Source organism: Channa argus, chromosome 6 (assembly GCF_033026475.1).
Source record: "Channa argus isolate prfri chromosome 6, Channa argus male v1.0, whole genome shotgun sequence".
Classification (NCBI taxonomy): domain Eukaryota; kingdom Metazoa; phylum Chordata; class Actinopteri; order Anabantiformes; family Channidae; genus Channa; species Channa argus.
In genome coordinates, this window is record NC_090202.1 from 9,832,924 (window position 1) to 9,851,312 (window position 18,389).

The 18,389-nt window shown below is 39.3% G+C and overlaps 1 protein-coding gene across 6 annotated transcripts; it reads left to right on the forward strand.

The window, feature by feature from the left end:
* Positions 1–1,881: 1,881 nt before the first annotated feature.
* Positions 1,882–15,188, forward strand: rtn2a (reticulon 2a). 6 transcript variants are annotated; one of them, XM_067508461.1, is made up of 10 exons: positions 1,882–2,017; positions 2,947–3,000; positions 3,447–4,034; positions 4,727–4,936; positions 8,602–8,809; positions 9,445–9,583; positions 11,512–11,581; positions 11,682–11,728; positions 11,868–11,926; positions 13,380–15,188. In XM_067508461.1, the coding sequence occupies exons 1-10, from the start codon at positions 1,987–1,989 to the stop codon at positions 13,450–13,452; spliced, it is 1,479 nt and encodes a 492-aa protein (XP_067364562.1). In that variant the 5' UTR covers positions 1,882–1,986; the 3' UTR covers positions 13,453–15,188. The 6 variants fall into 6 exon arrangements, with proteins under 6 accessions (XP_067364562.1, XP_067364563.1, XP_067364564.1 ...); XM_067508462.1 differs by having other exon boundaries at positions 4,730–4,936; XM_067508463.1 differs by having other exon boundaries at positions 3,447–3,860.
* Positions 15,189–18,389: the final 3,201 nt, after the last annotated feature.

Below are 18,389 nucleotides of genomic sequence, written 5' to 3' on the forward strand. Positions count from 1 at the left end.
GATTAGTGTGACAACTGGGATCCTATTTAATCATACATGTGTATAGATTCTGTAGGGATTTTATGTCCAATACAATAATTGTTGAATCTAGACACTGAAGATTTGTCATTTAATAAATTTTTTTAGTTGTCCTCTTGAATCTTATTGAATTAGCCCTCTTATAATTTCATGAAAGCTGGTAAATTCCACCTGCTTCTAAACATCATGTGATATGACCAAAAGCTCCATAACCTTTACAAAATTTGCTTTAAGCTAAGATTGATGTGTCACCAACATCAAGAGTTAGTTATTCTTATGCATTTTATTCTCATAGTTCGACCTTAAACTAGGAGGGCTCAGTGATACTCAGTCTCCCTGCCAGTGTGTTCTGCGTTGAAGCCCCACTTATGTGTGATTTAGTTCATTCTTTCTGGCATGTCATAATAATTACATTTGTTTTTTAAGATTATTTGGCCAAGCAGGTTTCTTCACATAACACAAGGCAATCAATAGTGTTTTACGGTACACAAACAGTAAAACAGATTAAAAAATAAATAAAAAAAGAAACACAAAACAATAATACATCACAAGGGTAATTATTGGCAGGTATTTGTTTAAAGAATAAAACAAAATAGTGCTGTATTTAACCTCCTGATTGTCCCAAGATATTAGCTGCATATATAAATCTTATTAATTGCAGTGTATTTCGAGATTTTCACCTGTTTTACACGAAGAAACTCCTGACAATTAAGGACTGTAGACTTGTGTGATATATTTGTTCCCCAAACAGCTAAAAACAGGAATAAGCCTTTTATCAGCTGATGTTGGTGTCTGCTTACAGATGAAGTGCGTTTGCTCACCTTTATTTATTCACAGGCAGTGTCTCACCCTGTGTGTGTTGTGCATTGATTTAACACGATTTGTACAGAACTGCTGCACTCTGATCGAGAGTCTGCCTCATTCCACTTGCAGGAATAATGGCATGTACAGTACTTAAGCTCCATTCCTAATCCACCAGTTTCCTAACACGTCAGACCCAATAACCATTTTAAGCTTAGCTTGCAAGTATTGTTAATGGCACAACTCTGACCTGGTCAAAAAAGCTCTAATCACAACATTATGTTATTTTACATTATTTTGTAGTTAAAGGTTTATTTTAGCCTTATGTTGTGTTTGTACTTCATGCAAAGACCCACTGTCACTTGGATCGTTATACAGCACAGCTGAGACACCACAAACTTCTTCCTGCAAGTTGTTCAGTTGCTGTTCTAAACCTTTTTCAGTTATCAAGAATAAAACTGTTTGTAGCCATCAGCTGTAAAGGTCAGCACCACTGCCCCCTACAGTCCACTGTTCCATAAGCCTCCCATCCCATTATAAAAACCTTTTAGTTGATTCCATCTATAATTTATACTTCAGGTTTTATAGTTATACTTGGCATGGTTTGTTGTATAGTTATAAATTCAAAACACTAGCTGAGACATACAGCTGTATAGAGCTGTAGATCTAAAGCAATGTAAAGTAGACAGAGCCTTCAGCCTTTGCTGTAAATATATACAGTTGCAGTTGTTCTCTTTGTATTCTATATATGCTCATGTTATCCATTATTAATGAGTCATTGCTCCTCCTCTTGCAGCACTGCTTTTACACTTAGATTAGCTATGAATGGGAGGTGACAACAAGCTCAGACAGATGCAGGGACACACTCATGCTTCTCTCTCTTCACTGTAGCTTTTACTACTACAGCTGCAGTCGTAACGATGCAAAAGGAAGTGAAGGAAGGAGGGAGAAGAGGGGAGGATGATGGAGTAAGGCAGGGCGGGGCTGCTGAGCGACAGATCGAGAGGCAGGAGAGAGAGGAAGCTGCTCATCAGACAGCCAAGAAAAAAAGGGAGGAGGAGAGAGAGAGTGTGTGTGTGTAACCACAGCACGCAAGTGCCGGTAGCAGAGGAGGAGGGGGAGGGGGGGTTTCCAGACTGGACAGGCCCAGCGATGCCTTGATGGAGCATGGGCCAGGTTTTAGGATTCTCCCACTGCCGTGAGTTTGCCTTTGTGTTGCTTTTTCCATCTGCATTGCCCACATAGGAGGTGTGCATGGGTTTATCTCACTGTACCGTCATCATATTTATTCCAGCTCAGCATCTTTCCTTGCTAACTGCTGTCAGCATTGTATGTGTTAGCTCAGCTCCCTCCTCTCCTCTGCCTGCCTACTCTTTCTCCTACCTTTAATAAACACATGGTTGAACGGATGGATGCGATCTGCAAACAGGCATATCATGCTGTCGCTTTCATGTGCTGTTGATTTACAGATGTGTATAAGAGGGTTTGCAAGCAGGCATATGAGTAATGCAAGTTATTTCTCCCTAAAAGCTTTTCTTGTGCTGTCATATCTGTGTTTTATTTAGCTTTTTATATAAGATTCACCTGATATGCTTTAGAGTTACATTAGAGTGGATATTGATCACATATTTGTTTGTGTTCAAATATGTACAGAATAGTAAAATGCTTAATTCATTGATTTATTAGCTAATGTCAGGCTGGCTATCTCCTGTAGTGAAGGCCTTTACTGCTGCCAGTTTAGCTCTGTGAAGATATGAGTCTGTATTCACTGACCTACAGTATGCAATTACAGGGGTCACATTTCTCCATCCGTCCATCATATACATGTAATATCATGTTTAGGGGCATGAAATGCTGCTGTATAGAGGTCTTACATTTGTTTTGGAGTCAATTTGTGATTTTCTGAATCCTGTAAAGCACAGTTCACTTTAAAAAATGACTCACAGCAAGGTGCTGCAGTGTTACACACCTATGGTGAATGTTTTGAGAGGCACTTTATTGAGATGAAGGAATGGGTTTACAGCCTGTAAAAGCAGCAGTGACATATTTTTATTTCTGACAGTGATTTGCCAGTTATTTGTTCACATTCACAAGATTTATGTTAAATGTTTGACTGTTTTCTTCCAGAGGAATATGGCTCTGTGGCGTCTACTCCAGACTCAACACCTCCGTGCACCGATGGTACGAAGAACCGCTCCTCTTAAAAATGTTGTCATTCACTAATTGATCAATGAACATAAATTCACCAGAACAGCACTGTCATGTAACTCCTCTAATACTAGCACTGAAGAGCCACAAGTTAGAACAGAAACACCTTTGTACTTCGAATTTGGAAGCTGAGTTGTTTCTGCACCTATCAAAGACGATTTCCTCTTTGGATGTTTCACACACTGTTTTTCTCCCAGACATCAGATGACACACCTGGATGCTTTCATCTGACATTTATTAAAAGTGAAAGCACACTCGTTACACAACACTAAACTAAGAAACACACATTTAGCAACAGTCTCTTTTATTAAATGAACAGCTGGCAGTGTTAGAAGTTGCTCCTTTGGCCTGAGTGATTATTAATTACCCCTAATATGTCTGCACTGGGGGTGAACATTCTTTTTTTGTGTGTCGTTCAGGCGGAAACGAGGAGTCCGAGATGTATGAGCTACAAACAGCCAGGGAGTGGTCTGATGATGAGGAGGTGGGGGACAGAGATCTAGATGATGATGAAGGGGTGGCCTCATCCCCTTCCATCTGGGGCACACCACGTCAGAACTCCTTCGAACTGACTTTCTCTTACATCGCCATCGCTGAGGCAGAGGCGTCAGGAGCCTCTCGACACATACGTGACAGACGCAGGGCAACTACTCGGGGAGGACGTCCTCCTTTGATCCACGCAGACACCCTGGAAACACTCTTGGATTCCCCCGATGTACAATGGGACCCTCACGCCTTCCTTAGTCGTGAGGAAGAAGACGAACCATCAGAGACGAGGGAACAGGAGGGCGTGGAAGCGAGGACAGCAAGGGCTGAGGAAAGGATTGAAAGAGGTCAGCTCAGAGAAACTGAGACTATTACAATCCAACCCTCTCCCCAAAACCTAGACTCAGAAACTCAAGGGAGAGAATCAGGAGTCCAAAGAGAGGAGACTCTGAGCCAGAATGTCCAGCCTCTGTCTGTGTCACCGTCTTCCCAGCAACAGAGCCCCATACAGACACTACAGGGTGAGCCATAGGCGAAATGCACCAAGAGGTTGCTTTGCTCTATGTAGCTTGATGTAATGGACTAAAAGTGGCATTGTCTGCGAATGGGTACAGGAAAAGGGTTTGTCGACATAAACCCTTCAAATGATTGTCAAGAGTAAAACAGAGGGGTTTTATAAATAGCTCCTGATTAATTTTGAAAACAAAAGTTCCCACGATAGTCTTACAATTATGGTTATGTACCCCCTTCTCAACACTGTTAATGCTCTACGTCCTCCTCCCTGTAAAGCATGACATGCCAGATGATTGTGTATAAAGTGATTAGTCAGTGGGGGCTCTATTGTGGAAGAGGACCAAGAGGCATTTCATCATCTGTGGGAATGTAGTAAATATTTAGGTGCAAGATCATCTTAACCTTTATATTTAAAAAGCAGACCACTCACCCGTTGTTTTCTTCAGTCCATTCTTTTTTTTACAGCTAAGGGTTGTGTTGACTAATGCCAGGTGCTGTCAACTAAAATTTTAGCTTATTTTACGATGCAATGTGAAACCACACAACCTATTCATCACTAGCCTATTTAGTACGTCAGAACTTGGACCCTTGACTTTTACTTTAAAGTAGGAATTTGAAATCTGTAGCCAAAACTATTGCAGAGCTTGTGCAACAGTTCAGGAGTGATGTCATCAATACAGTGACATGTTCTGCTTCCCAGCAGCAGCAGCCTCACGGACCCCCGAGCCAGAGCCTCCCGTCACCAGGGAAACCGTTTCAGTCAAGCTGCACACATCTGCACGACCCAGTGGTCCAGTATCCTCATCTCCACCTGCCATTAGTCTAAACTCTCAGGAACAGCTTGTCAGCGATCACTGCTTTTCAGCACTTAACCTATCAAAGGACCCCGCAGTATGCACCTACATAGCAGGTACACAAATCACGTTTGTATCTTTGAACTTCCTTCTCCTTCTGACCTCTGTCCTTCTCCTTTCCTCCCACTTCTCTGTCTTTGTCTTGTTGCTCAGCACGATCCTTCCACTCAACTTTAAAAAAAGAAAATATCAGATATCACTTTCAGCCTGAACCTTCAAGAGTAGGCAGACTAAGATAGTGCAGCCCACAGATGTCCTGGCTGTTCATTGTGTCTCCATAGTTACTCTCTCTTGGGATTTCAGGAAGGATTGGCTAATTGTGGGGAGAGCATTCCTAGCATTGTCTGACTTTTTGGACTCGCACGCCATCGTCACTGGTGTCAGAGTGCATTACTGTCTAACACACACATTCAGGTGTGTGTGCATTATACACATGTAAAAGAGTTATTTTAGGAATATTGTTAGGATATTTTCGGCCAGCCCTCACAATGTTATGGGGCTGTTTGAGTGCTAAGATTTGGTTTAAGGGTTATGTTTTGAAGGTTTATGTTTGGATTAGACCTCGTGTAGGGTTTTTGAAGGGGCTTTTGAATAGATAATGCGAACAAGTACCGTCACAACTACAGAAGGACATAGAGTTTATTAGATGTGGGTTTGTAGGGGTTTGTTGGGCTGTAGGAATGAGCGAGGTGCAGATGAAGGTAGAAAGAAAGAGCAAGAGCCTGGTGGCACTTTAAGTGGACTGTCAGTCAGAGTGTAGCTCAGGCTTATTTTAGTTGATGAATGGGGGGGCAGCAAACCCCCCAGACTGTTGATGAATGTGTGGTCATGCAAATGACTCCTCAATAAAGGGTTCATATGTATTTACTGCAGCATCATATGCTTTCTGAGTCATTTAGTTGTTTTATGGGCTACATAGCATACTTCAAGGATTTTTTGAAACATGTCTCCTGCACTGATGATCAAAAACTGTCAAAGTTAGTCAAATTAGTCAAAGTTCTTGTATAGCTGCTTGCCTTCAGTCAGCATTAAATGTTTGAACAGTTTGTTTTCTTTTGTTACACACAGAAAGTGGGTTTGTAGATCATGGAAGATATCCAGAATTGTGTAGTTTGGCCCTCTACACTTACAAGAAAGATTCATCCCAAGATGTAAATAATTCCCAATCCTCCTTGTTGGACTTGTTTTTTATAATCCTAATACGAACACAAATATGTCTTCATGCTAAATCAAGGAACTAATTATTGGCTAAATCTACAACCTTTTAAAAGCATTTCAGAAAGATACATATTATATAAAAACATACTGTATCATATAGGGTATAACAAACTAAATAGTGGCTTTATGGCTTTAAATTCAACTTTACTTTCCATAGCATTAATTGCTTTTCCAAAAAAGGCTGTTGCTTATTAATTCTTTAAAAATCACAAACATTTAATGGTGGTGATAGCGCCATAATTACCAAAAGGTTCAACTTGATTAGAAAGAAAATATACCCTGGTTCTCAGGTTTCAGGAGTCAGATGAAATATACAAAGGTAACCATTGTAAATTTGATTTGAACTGTGATTTGCCAAAGGATCATTTTTATTGTTGTGAATCATCCCTTTATGTTTGAAACTCCGAGTTTTGAACAGGGGTGGGTGAGAACTAGATTATTTTTGGCTGTCAGGCCTTTGGACTGCTGAGTGGGCAGGGGGGTGGCCAAAAACAGCTCAGAGGGGTACAGGGAGCACAGTGGGACAGAGAGGGGACAGAGAGCGTGAGTGAGGAGGGAAACACTGGAGCAGCAATCAAAATGGCCAGTAAAGGTGAGACCTTAGGTTTAAAGTGCACAGAGGACTATTTGAGACAGTGGTGATCACCTATAAAGAAAATGTTTTAAGTTGTGACAAGAGGAGAGCCACAAATTCACGTGGAAAAACGTGGAAAGCACTGCTAGTGTTTAGCAGCCTTTAGCTTCATAACTGTAGTGGTGAGAAGGCTGCACACAGCAAAGTGAAATAAGCAGGTTTCCAATTTCTCTTTTATCATTTTGTAAGCAGAGTCTCTGAAGAGGTGTGGTTGGCTTTACTGTCGAGCTGTGCAGCTGTAGCAGGGCAGTCACCTTATCAGTGCCTTAAATGTAAATTAACTCCTGATATTCAAACGTGTATAAACTGTCCTGTTGTGGTACATTGTTAGCAAATAGTTGTAGTGTGTCATAACTTTGCCAGCTGGGTTTTTCTTGCATTTTAGTGTAATTTCCTCCCAAGCAGAGACACTTCAGACTGTGGTAGTATGTGAGTTTCGCGGACACATGTTGATTAGGCTGACATTAACTGGGACAAATGAAATAGATTAACGAAGGACTTTTGTTCCCGTTTGTTTCAAAGGAAATGTGACCCAGATGTGATTAATGCATTTATTGGTTATTTAACTTAATGGTTAGTTGATCAGATTATTGATTCTGTCTTTCAATCGTCCTCTCATGGCTCTTCCAATATAAAACTCAGTCCAATCATATGTTCACTAAATTAGAGATCAGAGACCCATCCTGATGCTGTAAATCTGAGTATATTCCTGCTATTACAGCAGAACAAGTTGAGGTAAGTTATAGATGACTCTAAGGGAAACCTTAGGCTTTAATGTTTATTACACCCAAGAAAACAGAAGGTTTAGAGAAACTATTGCACACTAGAGAAATTGTTGCTGCTTGTTAACTTTATTAAATGTTACTGTTGTGGATAATGTGCAGCACCTGGAGTGAGGTTTAAAGACAGAAATATCTAACTATTTTTTGTTCTTGCAAAGATAACGATGAAACGATTGATGAAGTCACTGAAGATTCTGCAAGCAGCCAGTTGGTTTAGCTTAGCATAAAGACTGAAAACAACTCATTTGTCTGACCCATACAACATGCTCTGTAAGTCCACAGTACTGCTTCAGCTACTGTATGGACTGTGTGCTATAGCTTCCAATGTTCATAAATGCTTTGCATTGTTACATAAAGAGAAACCTGTTTGACAGAATTTAAACTAGAAAAAAGAAAGGACATATTCTATGTTATATGCTATAGTGTACATTGACTGCCCACTCTTGTAAACACTGCTCTATGGACGCCTCAGTCTCCACGGCAGCTGTTGCCGGGTGACAGGGGGTAACCAGCAGGGTGTAGAAAAGTGGCGGCTTATGGCCTGATGCATGTCAACAGGTGCAGTGAAGGGCTGCATTTATGTTGTTCTTCTCGACCGCCTGGCTCTCTCTTCCATTCAAGGGCTAAATTTAGTCCAGACCACAGCCTGACATGTCCTCGTAGCTGCTTTGTGTGTTCTCTTGCTAGAGGCATATCAGAGCTATTGTATCTTCTTGCCATTCTTCCTCTGTCTACTTCCCCCTACAACAAAAACCCATGTGGTCGGGCACAAGCTGAGGAGGCTGCAATGTTAAAAGCAGGAAAGATGCAATGATTCACAGTGCTGTCAGCTTTCCTTTTTCTGACATGTCCCAGCATTTAGACAATATGCAGCTTGGATGTTAGAAACCAGCTTGATTTTATTTTTAAGCATGTGTGAGTAAAGTTTTACATTTAGTGATTAATAGAGAACCAATAGTCTATAAATGGTTTAGTCAGGATTGGGACTGTGGCTTCCCTCAAACCTCAAATGTTGTTCTTTCTTTGTCTTCATCTCTTTTGTTATTACTCCTTTTACCTTCATTTCTTAAACATTCTTGTCTCTCAGTGATGGACTTGATCTTCTGGAAGGACATGGAGCGGACAGGCATGGTGCTGACAGGACTGGTGGTGGGCCTGTTGTCTCTCTTCCAGCTCAGCATCATCACTGTGGTCTCCACTGTCTCCCTGGCTGTCATGTGCTTCACCATCTCAGTGCGCATCTACTATCAAGTCCTCTGCATTCTCAGCTGGGGCGATGGAGAGCACCCCTTCAAGTACGAGCCTGTACTTTTATGTGAAACATTGCTAAATAGAGTATTCGACACAATAGAATCAGCTCTTAATATTATGCACTGCAGTACGACACCACTACCCACTAGAACTCAATAATAAACACATAGCAGGATTATCATCTGATTGATATTTTCCACTTAAAACTGAGAAATTATAACATTAATAAAGTAGGATTCATGGCAGAGCTGATGGATTGAATTGCCTTCACTGTGCAGGTGTACCTAACACTCACAGCACATAAATGTTCATCAAAACAAGAGCCCATGTTCATTTTATTAATATGTGGGATATTTCTATTAGCATAGCAACGTTGTTTACATGAAAAGCTTCATACTGTTTTATTATTGTATGTTTGTCTGTAAATACTGCATGTTTTTGTGTTCTCCTTAAAACAGCCAACAAAAGTACTTTAATATTTATTGATTAGTGATTAGCCTGTAATAAGTGACTAAGTGAATCACTGTGTCATCAAACATTGTTTAGTGAACAGTAAGTAGAGGATGACTAGTAAAGCATGAAAGTACCATAGATATTCTTCCTTATCATTAATAGTTCTGTGTTTTAAAGCCTCAATTTTTATCTCATGTTTCATCTTTGTTGTGCCATATTCTCTTAGGTCATACTTGGACCTGGACATCAGTTTCAGTGGAGAGCATGCTGACCTCTATATGCAGAAAGCCATCATCATGGCTCTGTCTGCTGTTGACACTCTGAAGAGGCTCTTTTTTGTTGGGAACCTCTTTGAGTCCCTCAAGGTAAGCTAAGTTAGCAAACAAAGTACAGTAAGGATTGCTTTTTTTTTTATAGGCGATCTCCATGGTTCCCTCAACAAAAAGTCAGTAGGATTTTTCAACTGGTATTTGAATTGTTGCTGGAAAATCTGACTTTTATGATAGACATTTTGTGTAGCAAGAAAATCTTCACAGATGATTTCTGCACTTTAGACTCTTTGGCTATAAACACACTACATCATGGCTGCATGATATAAACATCACCACCACTAAACTTCCAGATCGTAATTTGATTTATGTCACTTATCTCTTAGGCAGAAGCTTTCTTATACTGACCTGATGTGTGTGGCGACCGTGAGTTACAAACCCAGTGAGGGTGTAAAGATGGATTAGGAAGTGGATGAGTTTCTGTGTTTGGCATTATGATGTTTTATGTTCCCACTGACCTCTGTAGCTTCAGAGGTTGGGCATTTAACAAAATGACAACGGAACTGGATGTACAAAAATTCCAATTGATTTCTGGGTTTTAGGACTCATTCCTACGGCACTCTATTAGTTTAGTCTTGTGTTCATATGTGTGTATGGACTGTTTAATCTTCTTTGTATCCTCATAAATGAACCTCATTAACCCAAGCATCAGTGCATCTCTGCTTTTTTTCAATTTACTCTATCATCTGTCATCTGCCTCTACCCATCATCTCAGCATCCTCCATCACTGCAGATGACAGCATCACCGTGCCAACTGCCTCCCTCATTATGCTAGCTTAGTGCTGAAGACTGCTCTCCTAAATAAGGGCAATATCTGTGATGGCATCTGTCATTCCTCATGACATATTTTTGTTTGTCATGTGGGATGCAGTCAATCCCTTTAGAAAAAAAACATTTCACAATATTTTAAATTTCTACTAACAGCTGAAACCGTAGACAGTCGGCATTATTCTTCCCATCTCTGAGTAGAGCTGAAGCTTTATTATAATATTAATCAGGCTTAAAGAAATCTGCAAGTATCATATATATCAACATCTATGCATTTTGCTACTTTATTAATACTGACCTTTACATTTATTTAATTTCTCTGAAAGATAATTCATCAAGTACATTGTTGAAAAAAAAAGATGACAGCATGAACTGAACAGTTTCCTTAGGTATTAAATTGTGCCTGTAAAAAAATAAACTGAGATGGCCACTAACCACAGCCATGATCACAGTCTCTAAAAATACTGGATCTTTGAAAATGTAAATATTGTTCACTGCAATATGTCTCCAATTTCACTTAGATGCCTATGGTCGTATGTGCTGTGAGTCTGAGTGTAAGACTGCAAACGGCATATTAGACTAGTTTAAAAACGTTTGCGATGTCAAAAATCTTCTTGGAAATTTTCCTTTTAGTTTCTTAAAATGCTAAATATTAGCAGTATCAGCCAATGAGTCCATGTAAATGACTGAATATTAAATATCAGCTTAAAATCTGTATCATCATCATCAGTCCTTGTGAACTGAGCGAGCACCTGAATCCCAGGACTTCGCAACCCTGACCTGGCTGGTATGTGACATGGCGATCAGAAGGCTAAATGCAAAGACACCCAGTATAAACTGGAGGCTTTTTTCATCTGAGACAGAGGTGTCCCATGTCAGAAACCCTGGATCCCTACACAGTGACTAAGACCCTGTATATAAGAGGAAACACCCAAAGCCATAGAGAGAGTTTTCTATTTGAAGCTTTTCTTCGTCACAACAAAAGTGATGTCAGTGCGAGTCATTATATTGAGACCTGTGCTGTGTATCCACCACACAGTGTCATGCAGTGGAGGCGAACGCTTCTAAAACACAGAAAATAAAACCAGATGCAGCAGTTATGGAGTGTTTTTCTGACTGCTGCACAGATCTGCACGGATCACTGTTGGTATTTTGACGAACTTTCTGCAGCTGTTTCTCTTTTTTCCTGCTTTTAGTTCCTGCTTCTGATGTACCTTGTGACGTACCTGGGAGATCTGTGCAATGGACTTACTCTGCTCATCATCGGTAACAAGCAGAGATCACCACTGAAAACATGGAACACATAATTATCCAGAACAGTGTGGCTGTTACTTTGATCACTTCCTTTGTTTTCCTTCATCTCCAGGTGTGATCGCTCTATTTTCTCTGCCACTTTTCTACAGACAACACCAGGTAAGAATACTCTTGATCCGAATTTTCATTTCTTCCGTATGTTATTCGGTCACAAACTACTATAGCACAATTTCAGCTGGTTGGCCCTTCATTTCCATATCCATAACCAAATACTCTTTGCCATTTTCTTATGTCTCAGGAGCAAGTGGACAGCTTTATTGCAAAACTCCAGACCTGCATCAACAATGTCAAGGACATGTAAGTGTCTGGGACACTCGTCCATCAACAAAGCTTGAGAATTTTGTTCTATTTTCTTCTATGATTTATCAGAGCTCACTGGGGCAGTCTTGATAAGGTCATCTTGCCACTCAAACTGACATATGGCAAAATTGAACAGTTAAGCCATATGTCAAACAATTTTATTTGATTTATTTGTATTTTTCATTATTCAACATTATAAACAAATAAGTAGGATCCACAATAGTTTTTTCCCAAATACGATCAGATGACCAAAAACAGTGAAAAACACAATAAAGCAATAAAATAAATGTATCTAAAAGCATGAACAAATACTAAAGCATACTATGATGTTTTTTTCTGTCCCTACATATTACTGAATAATATGTTTACATAGCAAGGTTTTATTCTTTTCATTCACATCCAGAAGGACTGTTAACTATCAGTAGAGGGTCATGTTTAAACACTATACTGTTTTGACATGATAATAATGTTCCTGCTGATTTTAAAAAACAACTTACAGGCTCATCACTAACCAACTATTAGGCTAATATTTCCTGAATAAATGCACCTTGGGAAACAGTCACGAGATGCCAGCTACCTGCCTGCCACAAGGAGTACTGTACCATCAACTACATTTTTTTGCTTTAGCTCAACACAAGAGGGTGAAAGATCTGCCTAAAGTGCAGGATGCAACCCTACACATCCAGGACAGGCTTTCACATGCCCCATCTGCAATAGACCGTGTGCACCCCACAGTGGATTACACAGTCATCAAAGAACTCAAAGACAAAAACAGATGTTACCGTCAGCCACAACAGAGCCACCTAAGAGCTATGAGCACTACCACCTCCGAGCTGGAAGGTCCCTGATTCAAATCCATTGGCTGGCTGGGGCCTTTCTGTGTAGAGTTTGCATGTTGTCCCCATGACTGCCTGGGTTTCCAATGAGTGCTATGGTTTCCTCCCACAGTCCAAAGACATGCATGTTACTGTAGGTTCATAGGAAGCCCTCATTTGAGTGTTGATGGTGGTCTATCTCTTTGTTTCACCCCTGTGATAGACTGGAGATCTTGCACACTGATGGCTGGGAGCTGCTCCAGCACATCTGCGACACTTAACAGGATAGCTTTAAATAATTTATGGATAAAGTTTTATGCAGATCCATTAAAGGTCTTCAGCTGTGAGTCAAAATGAAGACAACGTTTATTTCCAGGACCAGGTGTCCTCAATAGTTTCTGTGACTTTGCAACTCAATTTCAAGTCAAAATTATTTCAATAAGCCAAAAGGTCAGACAAAACAGAGGTAGCTGATTCAGGCAATTATAGGCTTGTACCTTTCTGCACACACCCTTCTACCTTGTAGGACATTAATCTGCAGTTAAAAGCTCAAAGCTACAAAGTGGTTTTTGGGGCAGAGCCTGAATTTCATGACCTGGATAAGCACTAAACCCTTTTCTGTTTCTATTCCACAGCTTTCAGAGACTTGCCCAGGGCGGCCCTCCTCCTGACCCAACCCCTGGTGGCGCCAAACCCAAAACCCAGTAAACGCAGATATACTCAAGAACTTAAAGGGAAGCTCTCAGAGTTCCAGGCTGTCACTCAGATGTCTTACCCAGCAGTCTGTGAACAGAGCTCCTCAGAAGGGAGTTCCAGAGACTGAGATGTTAATTAAACAGATGATAATGGGGATTACGCTGAATTTAAGGTTATGAGGTTAGATGTGGGATTGGGTTAAATCTAAGTGAAATCAAGATATGAATCCTGGTTTAATCTGCTGCTGCTGACCTTGGAAATGGAAAGACTGAACTCTACCATTTTTAGAAATATTCACAGTTTTTAAAACACAAGAAAAAAAAATGAGGAGGTGTCTTAGATGGAGCTGTATTGCAAATGAGGTCCCTAAGACCAGAAATGGGCGTTGTCATACGGACAGCTACACACCTGAAAACAGGGAAGACAGATTTTAAGGGGATTTAGGTTAGACGACACAAAAAGGGTTCATCATAAATCACAGCAGCATAAAATAGGCAAATAGGGATGCATGTGTTGTTATACCATGTACTTTTCTGAATGCCTATTCATTCGCAAGACTGTTTGTGTGTGTGTGCAAGTACGAGTGTTTGTGTGAGTGTGTGTTATTACATACAAGCAATTAAAGTCACATTTTTCCTTGTTTTCAAACATTTTGTATATTCTCGTGCACATTGGCCGTCACTTCACTTTCATTCACATTTTTTAAAATTCCTACTCATGTTTCTTATGTTTCCCCATTGCTTACCCCAATGCTTTCCCAAAAGTCATTGATATGAATGTAAATCTGAAACATTATCTTCGGAGAGAAAGGTGAATTCTGTAAGAAGTTTAACATGTGAGATGTATCGCAAAGGGTTTCAGTGTTCCACCATTTTATAGATGGATGATAGCAAGAAAGAAGAGAGAGACATCCTCAGTGAGATCTTCGTTCGTTCGTCTTCAGCTTTGGAGGAGAACTTGTGAAGGAATGTGGGAGGGAAATACAGCAGGTGCCTTTCCAACTGCAGATTATAGTGCATGATCTGAATCACAGTACTTACAGCGGCTAATACCCCTTCTCATAAAATACCACTCCCTGAATTTATCTGATCATTGCCTTTCTGAGAATGATGTTTTGAACATGTACAATACTTGTATACTAATAACTGTGTACCATGAAATGGTATCTTAAACAGAATTGTAAGTAGATCAATTTTAGGAATAATAAAAGGATTCAGGATAGTCTGCAGCTCAAGTCCACAGTTCCCTTTAGCGGTTGCTCTCACCAAAATATGTCTGTTCCTATGCCTTATTATTGCGTAATTTAACTGTGTCCTGCAGTGAAAGCCTTGTTATGGTGACAGACATTAAAAACATGGATCTACAGATGTTGCACACACCTGCCTCCTGTAGCAGTTATCTGTACTCATGCAAATCAAAATTTTTTGTCTTGGAATTATTCCCAAAGGAACATTAACTAAGTGAATGGATATTTGCAAGATACCAATTTAACTAAAGGCTCTAGTTTCACCCAGCTTGGCACATGCATAAAGGTTAATTCTCTTGAGATCTGTCTTGTAGAATTATATTTACACAAAACTGTGCTTGATCTAGAGCAACTGATAATTTTCTGATGCCTGGCTTTTTATATTCGCTGTGTGAATGAATACTAAATCCAAACAGGAAAGCAACCTTTTCATTTGAATTTCATTACAGTATTATTTTTATTCTTAAAATGTTGAAAAAATAAAAACACTGGAGAGCTAAAACCAGTATGCAGTGACTTTTTTTCGGTAGGCAGACAGATGGATGATTGTTCTACTGTGGGAATAGAAAAGAATTAACCACTTGGTAGTTTTCACCTTTTTTTTTTCTTTGTTTGTTTGTAGCATTTAAACATGGAAAACTTACTCTAATTTGGGTTTTTGAACATCTTTTACAAAACATGAGTCTTTTACATCAAAGTGTAAAGAGTGTTTTTGAACATGGCATGCTCTAGACAGATTTGTGCATGTACTATATTTCTTCCATTTTAACAAATTAACTTCATTTCAAGAGATATTTATTGATTAGGAAACATTTTCTCTTCATAGTGTATGTTTTTGGCTAGGATACTGATACCTTCTAGATATATTTGCATTTATACTGCAATCCTTTAAACACATTCAATGCACTTGGGTGATCCCCATTTACATACTGTAAATGTGTGTCCTCCTTAGCTGCACTGGTGATTTATATGAGATAGTTGACTTCAATCACTTCTTTATACAGATTTTACATTCTGGTATTTTTATTACTTTGTAGAGCTCAGGTTTCACTTCTAAATGAAATAGTATAGTATTTATAAATGAATAAAAAAAAACTAAATCAACCCTGATTCAGTGTTGTAAAAACAGAAAAAGCGCAAGTTTCCAAAGGGATTCATTCTTTTCTATAAATATGTTTATGCCTTTATATTAATATGTTTCCTATATAATATTTTAGATATATTACATGTTTTTTTCTTACCCTTTTTTTTACTGAAAGTAGTTTCCCTTAGTGGGTCCCTCACAGTTATGCATATTGACACTTGGAGCAGTTGGGATTTGGACCTTGCTCAAGGGCACCCAAGGCGTGTTGATAATGGTGCCTTTAACTTGTACCAAACAAATTACAACGCTGTCCAAGGCTACATGGTTGCAGATAAAACTGGCAGGACTGACTGACCTTGACAGGAAGTAGTCAGTATTAACCAAAAGTTGTTAATCTTGGCAGTATATGGTCTTTAAAATGACAAACGTTATTGTTGGGGAAAGCATTAAAGCAATAACATCCAGGAACAAATGGACTAACTTCTGGAAAACATTCACAAATTCCAGCCAAACCATCTTGTGTTTGACCTTTGCTACAGCCCAGTGCCTCTCCATCTGGGCGACTGAACAAACTGCTTCCCAGTATCAATCCTGCTGTTCTGACCATTAGGCCATGGACGTCTCATGATTTTAGAATATGATGTTAATAGTCTGATGAATTAACTGATTTTGTGTCTGTTGATATATCTTCTGAAGGCCTGAAATTACCTTACTTACAGTGCCTTGACCAGAAACATCAAACCTAGTCCATAAAAATTTTTAAAATTTGTCACTTTGACTGTTAATTGATCTGTTGGTGTAAAGAGTTTTGAAACAATAGAGTAAGATTGTGTTCTTGATGAGTTGCAGAACAAACTTCATCCTTTACAATTTGCTTACTACATTTATCCCCATATTTTAATGGAAACATTGTAGAAATGTTAGATGAGCAGAGCCCTATTTGACTGACAGATGTGTGTTAGGATAAAAGCTGCAGTGTGTCCCCCCCCCCCCCCACCGACAGGAGCCCTACAGGGAAGCACCATGTCTCCAGTTCTGTTCATCTTTATACAAACAAATGTAAGGCTTTTATTGTTGGATTTGCAGAAAAAAAGCCAATTGCTGCTGTGATAAATGATAAAGTATGTAAGTCTGTGGTTGAGTTTGTTTACTGGTGTCAGGTGAGTTTTCTTCAGCAAAAACTAAAGACATTACTTTTGACTTAAAACAGGGAGAAATATGAATAATAATGCATGGTGACAGTATTAAAGTTGTAAATCATTATAAATATTTAGGGACAGTCTTTGAAGTAATACAAGTACAGGAGCCATTCCTAAAATCTTTACTCCGTATCTCATTATAACAAGAAAAATAATGTTCTTTCTGTTTAATTACCTGGTATTTGTCAGCATCTGTAAGAACAAGATTAAAAAGATTTTTATAATCTCTAATATATTATACTTTACACTGTCCACTACAAAACCTTCTGAAATTACAGCTGTTATTTCCGTTTATGATGTAGTGTTGTGTTTTAGGTCTAATGCCTTTTGTTGTTAGTGTCTGACATTTGTCACAGATATGAAAATAATTTCCAAAAGAACAATAAATCCAAACTAACCCTGTTTCTGGAACTTGACACTGTGGCCTATGGAGTAAGATGTGCAGAGAATTCCAGTAACATGCCCCACGTCAATATGCTTTGTGCTCTTGCTCTATACAACAAGGGGGCAACAAAAGTCAACATTTCCATTCCGACTGTCCAGAGGTGAGTGTTTCAGCTCTTACCTGAGGAACAAGATCCCCGCAGCCAGTGGACGGTTTGAAACTTGTAGCCAATGAGAAGGAAAGTTACTTTTGAATGCGTCCTTTTTTCCACGTATATTACTTTATTGAGCTGACTTTTAGTCTTCTGTATGTGACCGCCAGCTGTTCCCTGTAAGCTCACCTACAAACTTAAAAAGGTCAGGAGGTCTAAGTGAGTTTGACATGTCAGTCATTTATGTGTCATGTTCAAAATGTAACCGTGATTGTCTCCTCAATGGTGAGGACAAGTCTGGACTTGTATGCACATGGTCAAACGCTGGGTCCATGATGACTTCACCATGATTTGGCCCCGAAGGGGCTACTGTGTAGCATCTGTGTAGCATCCTATGGAATAATTGATTAAAAGGATAAACACTAGAGAAGATTAAAAACATTCATTTCCCGTAAAGAGGCATGTACGAGTACAACTTCTTTATATTTTTCTAAAAATGAAAAAGTGTTAATTACAGATATCAATAATTCAGAAAATGGCCGAATTTCTATGCACTTACAGATTTTCAAATCTGTGACTACTTAGATGTCCAAACCCACATTTTAAATCCACAATGTGTGTTAAACTGACATTTATAAAGACGCTTGTATGCAAAACTCGGCTGACAGTTAAATTATGATACAAAAAATGTTTGGGAGCTCATGTGAAGGGAAATTTCATTTCTGATTATTTGTATTGTGGCACCTACCCGCAGAACTGCACATATGGATTCATATTTGTCTTGAAATTACATTTGGGATTTGGCGTGACTTTAACGTTGGGAGGTGAAGTGGGTGGGATTAGTCAAATGAATCTTCAAGATACGGCGCTCTAGACCCGCCCTC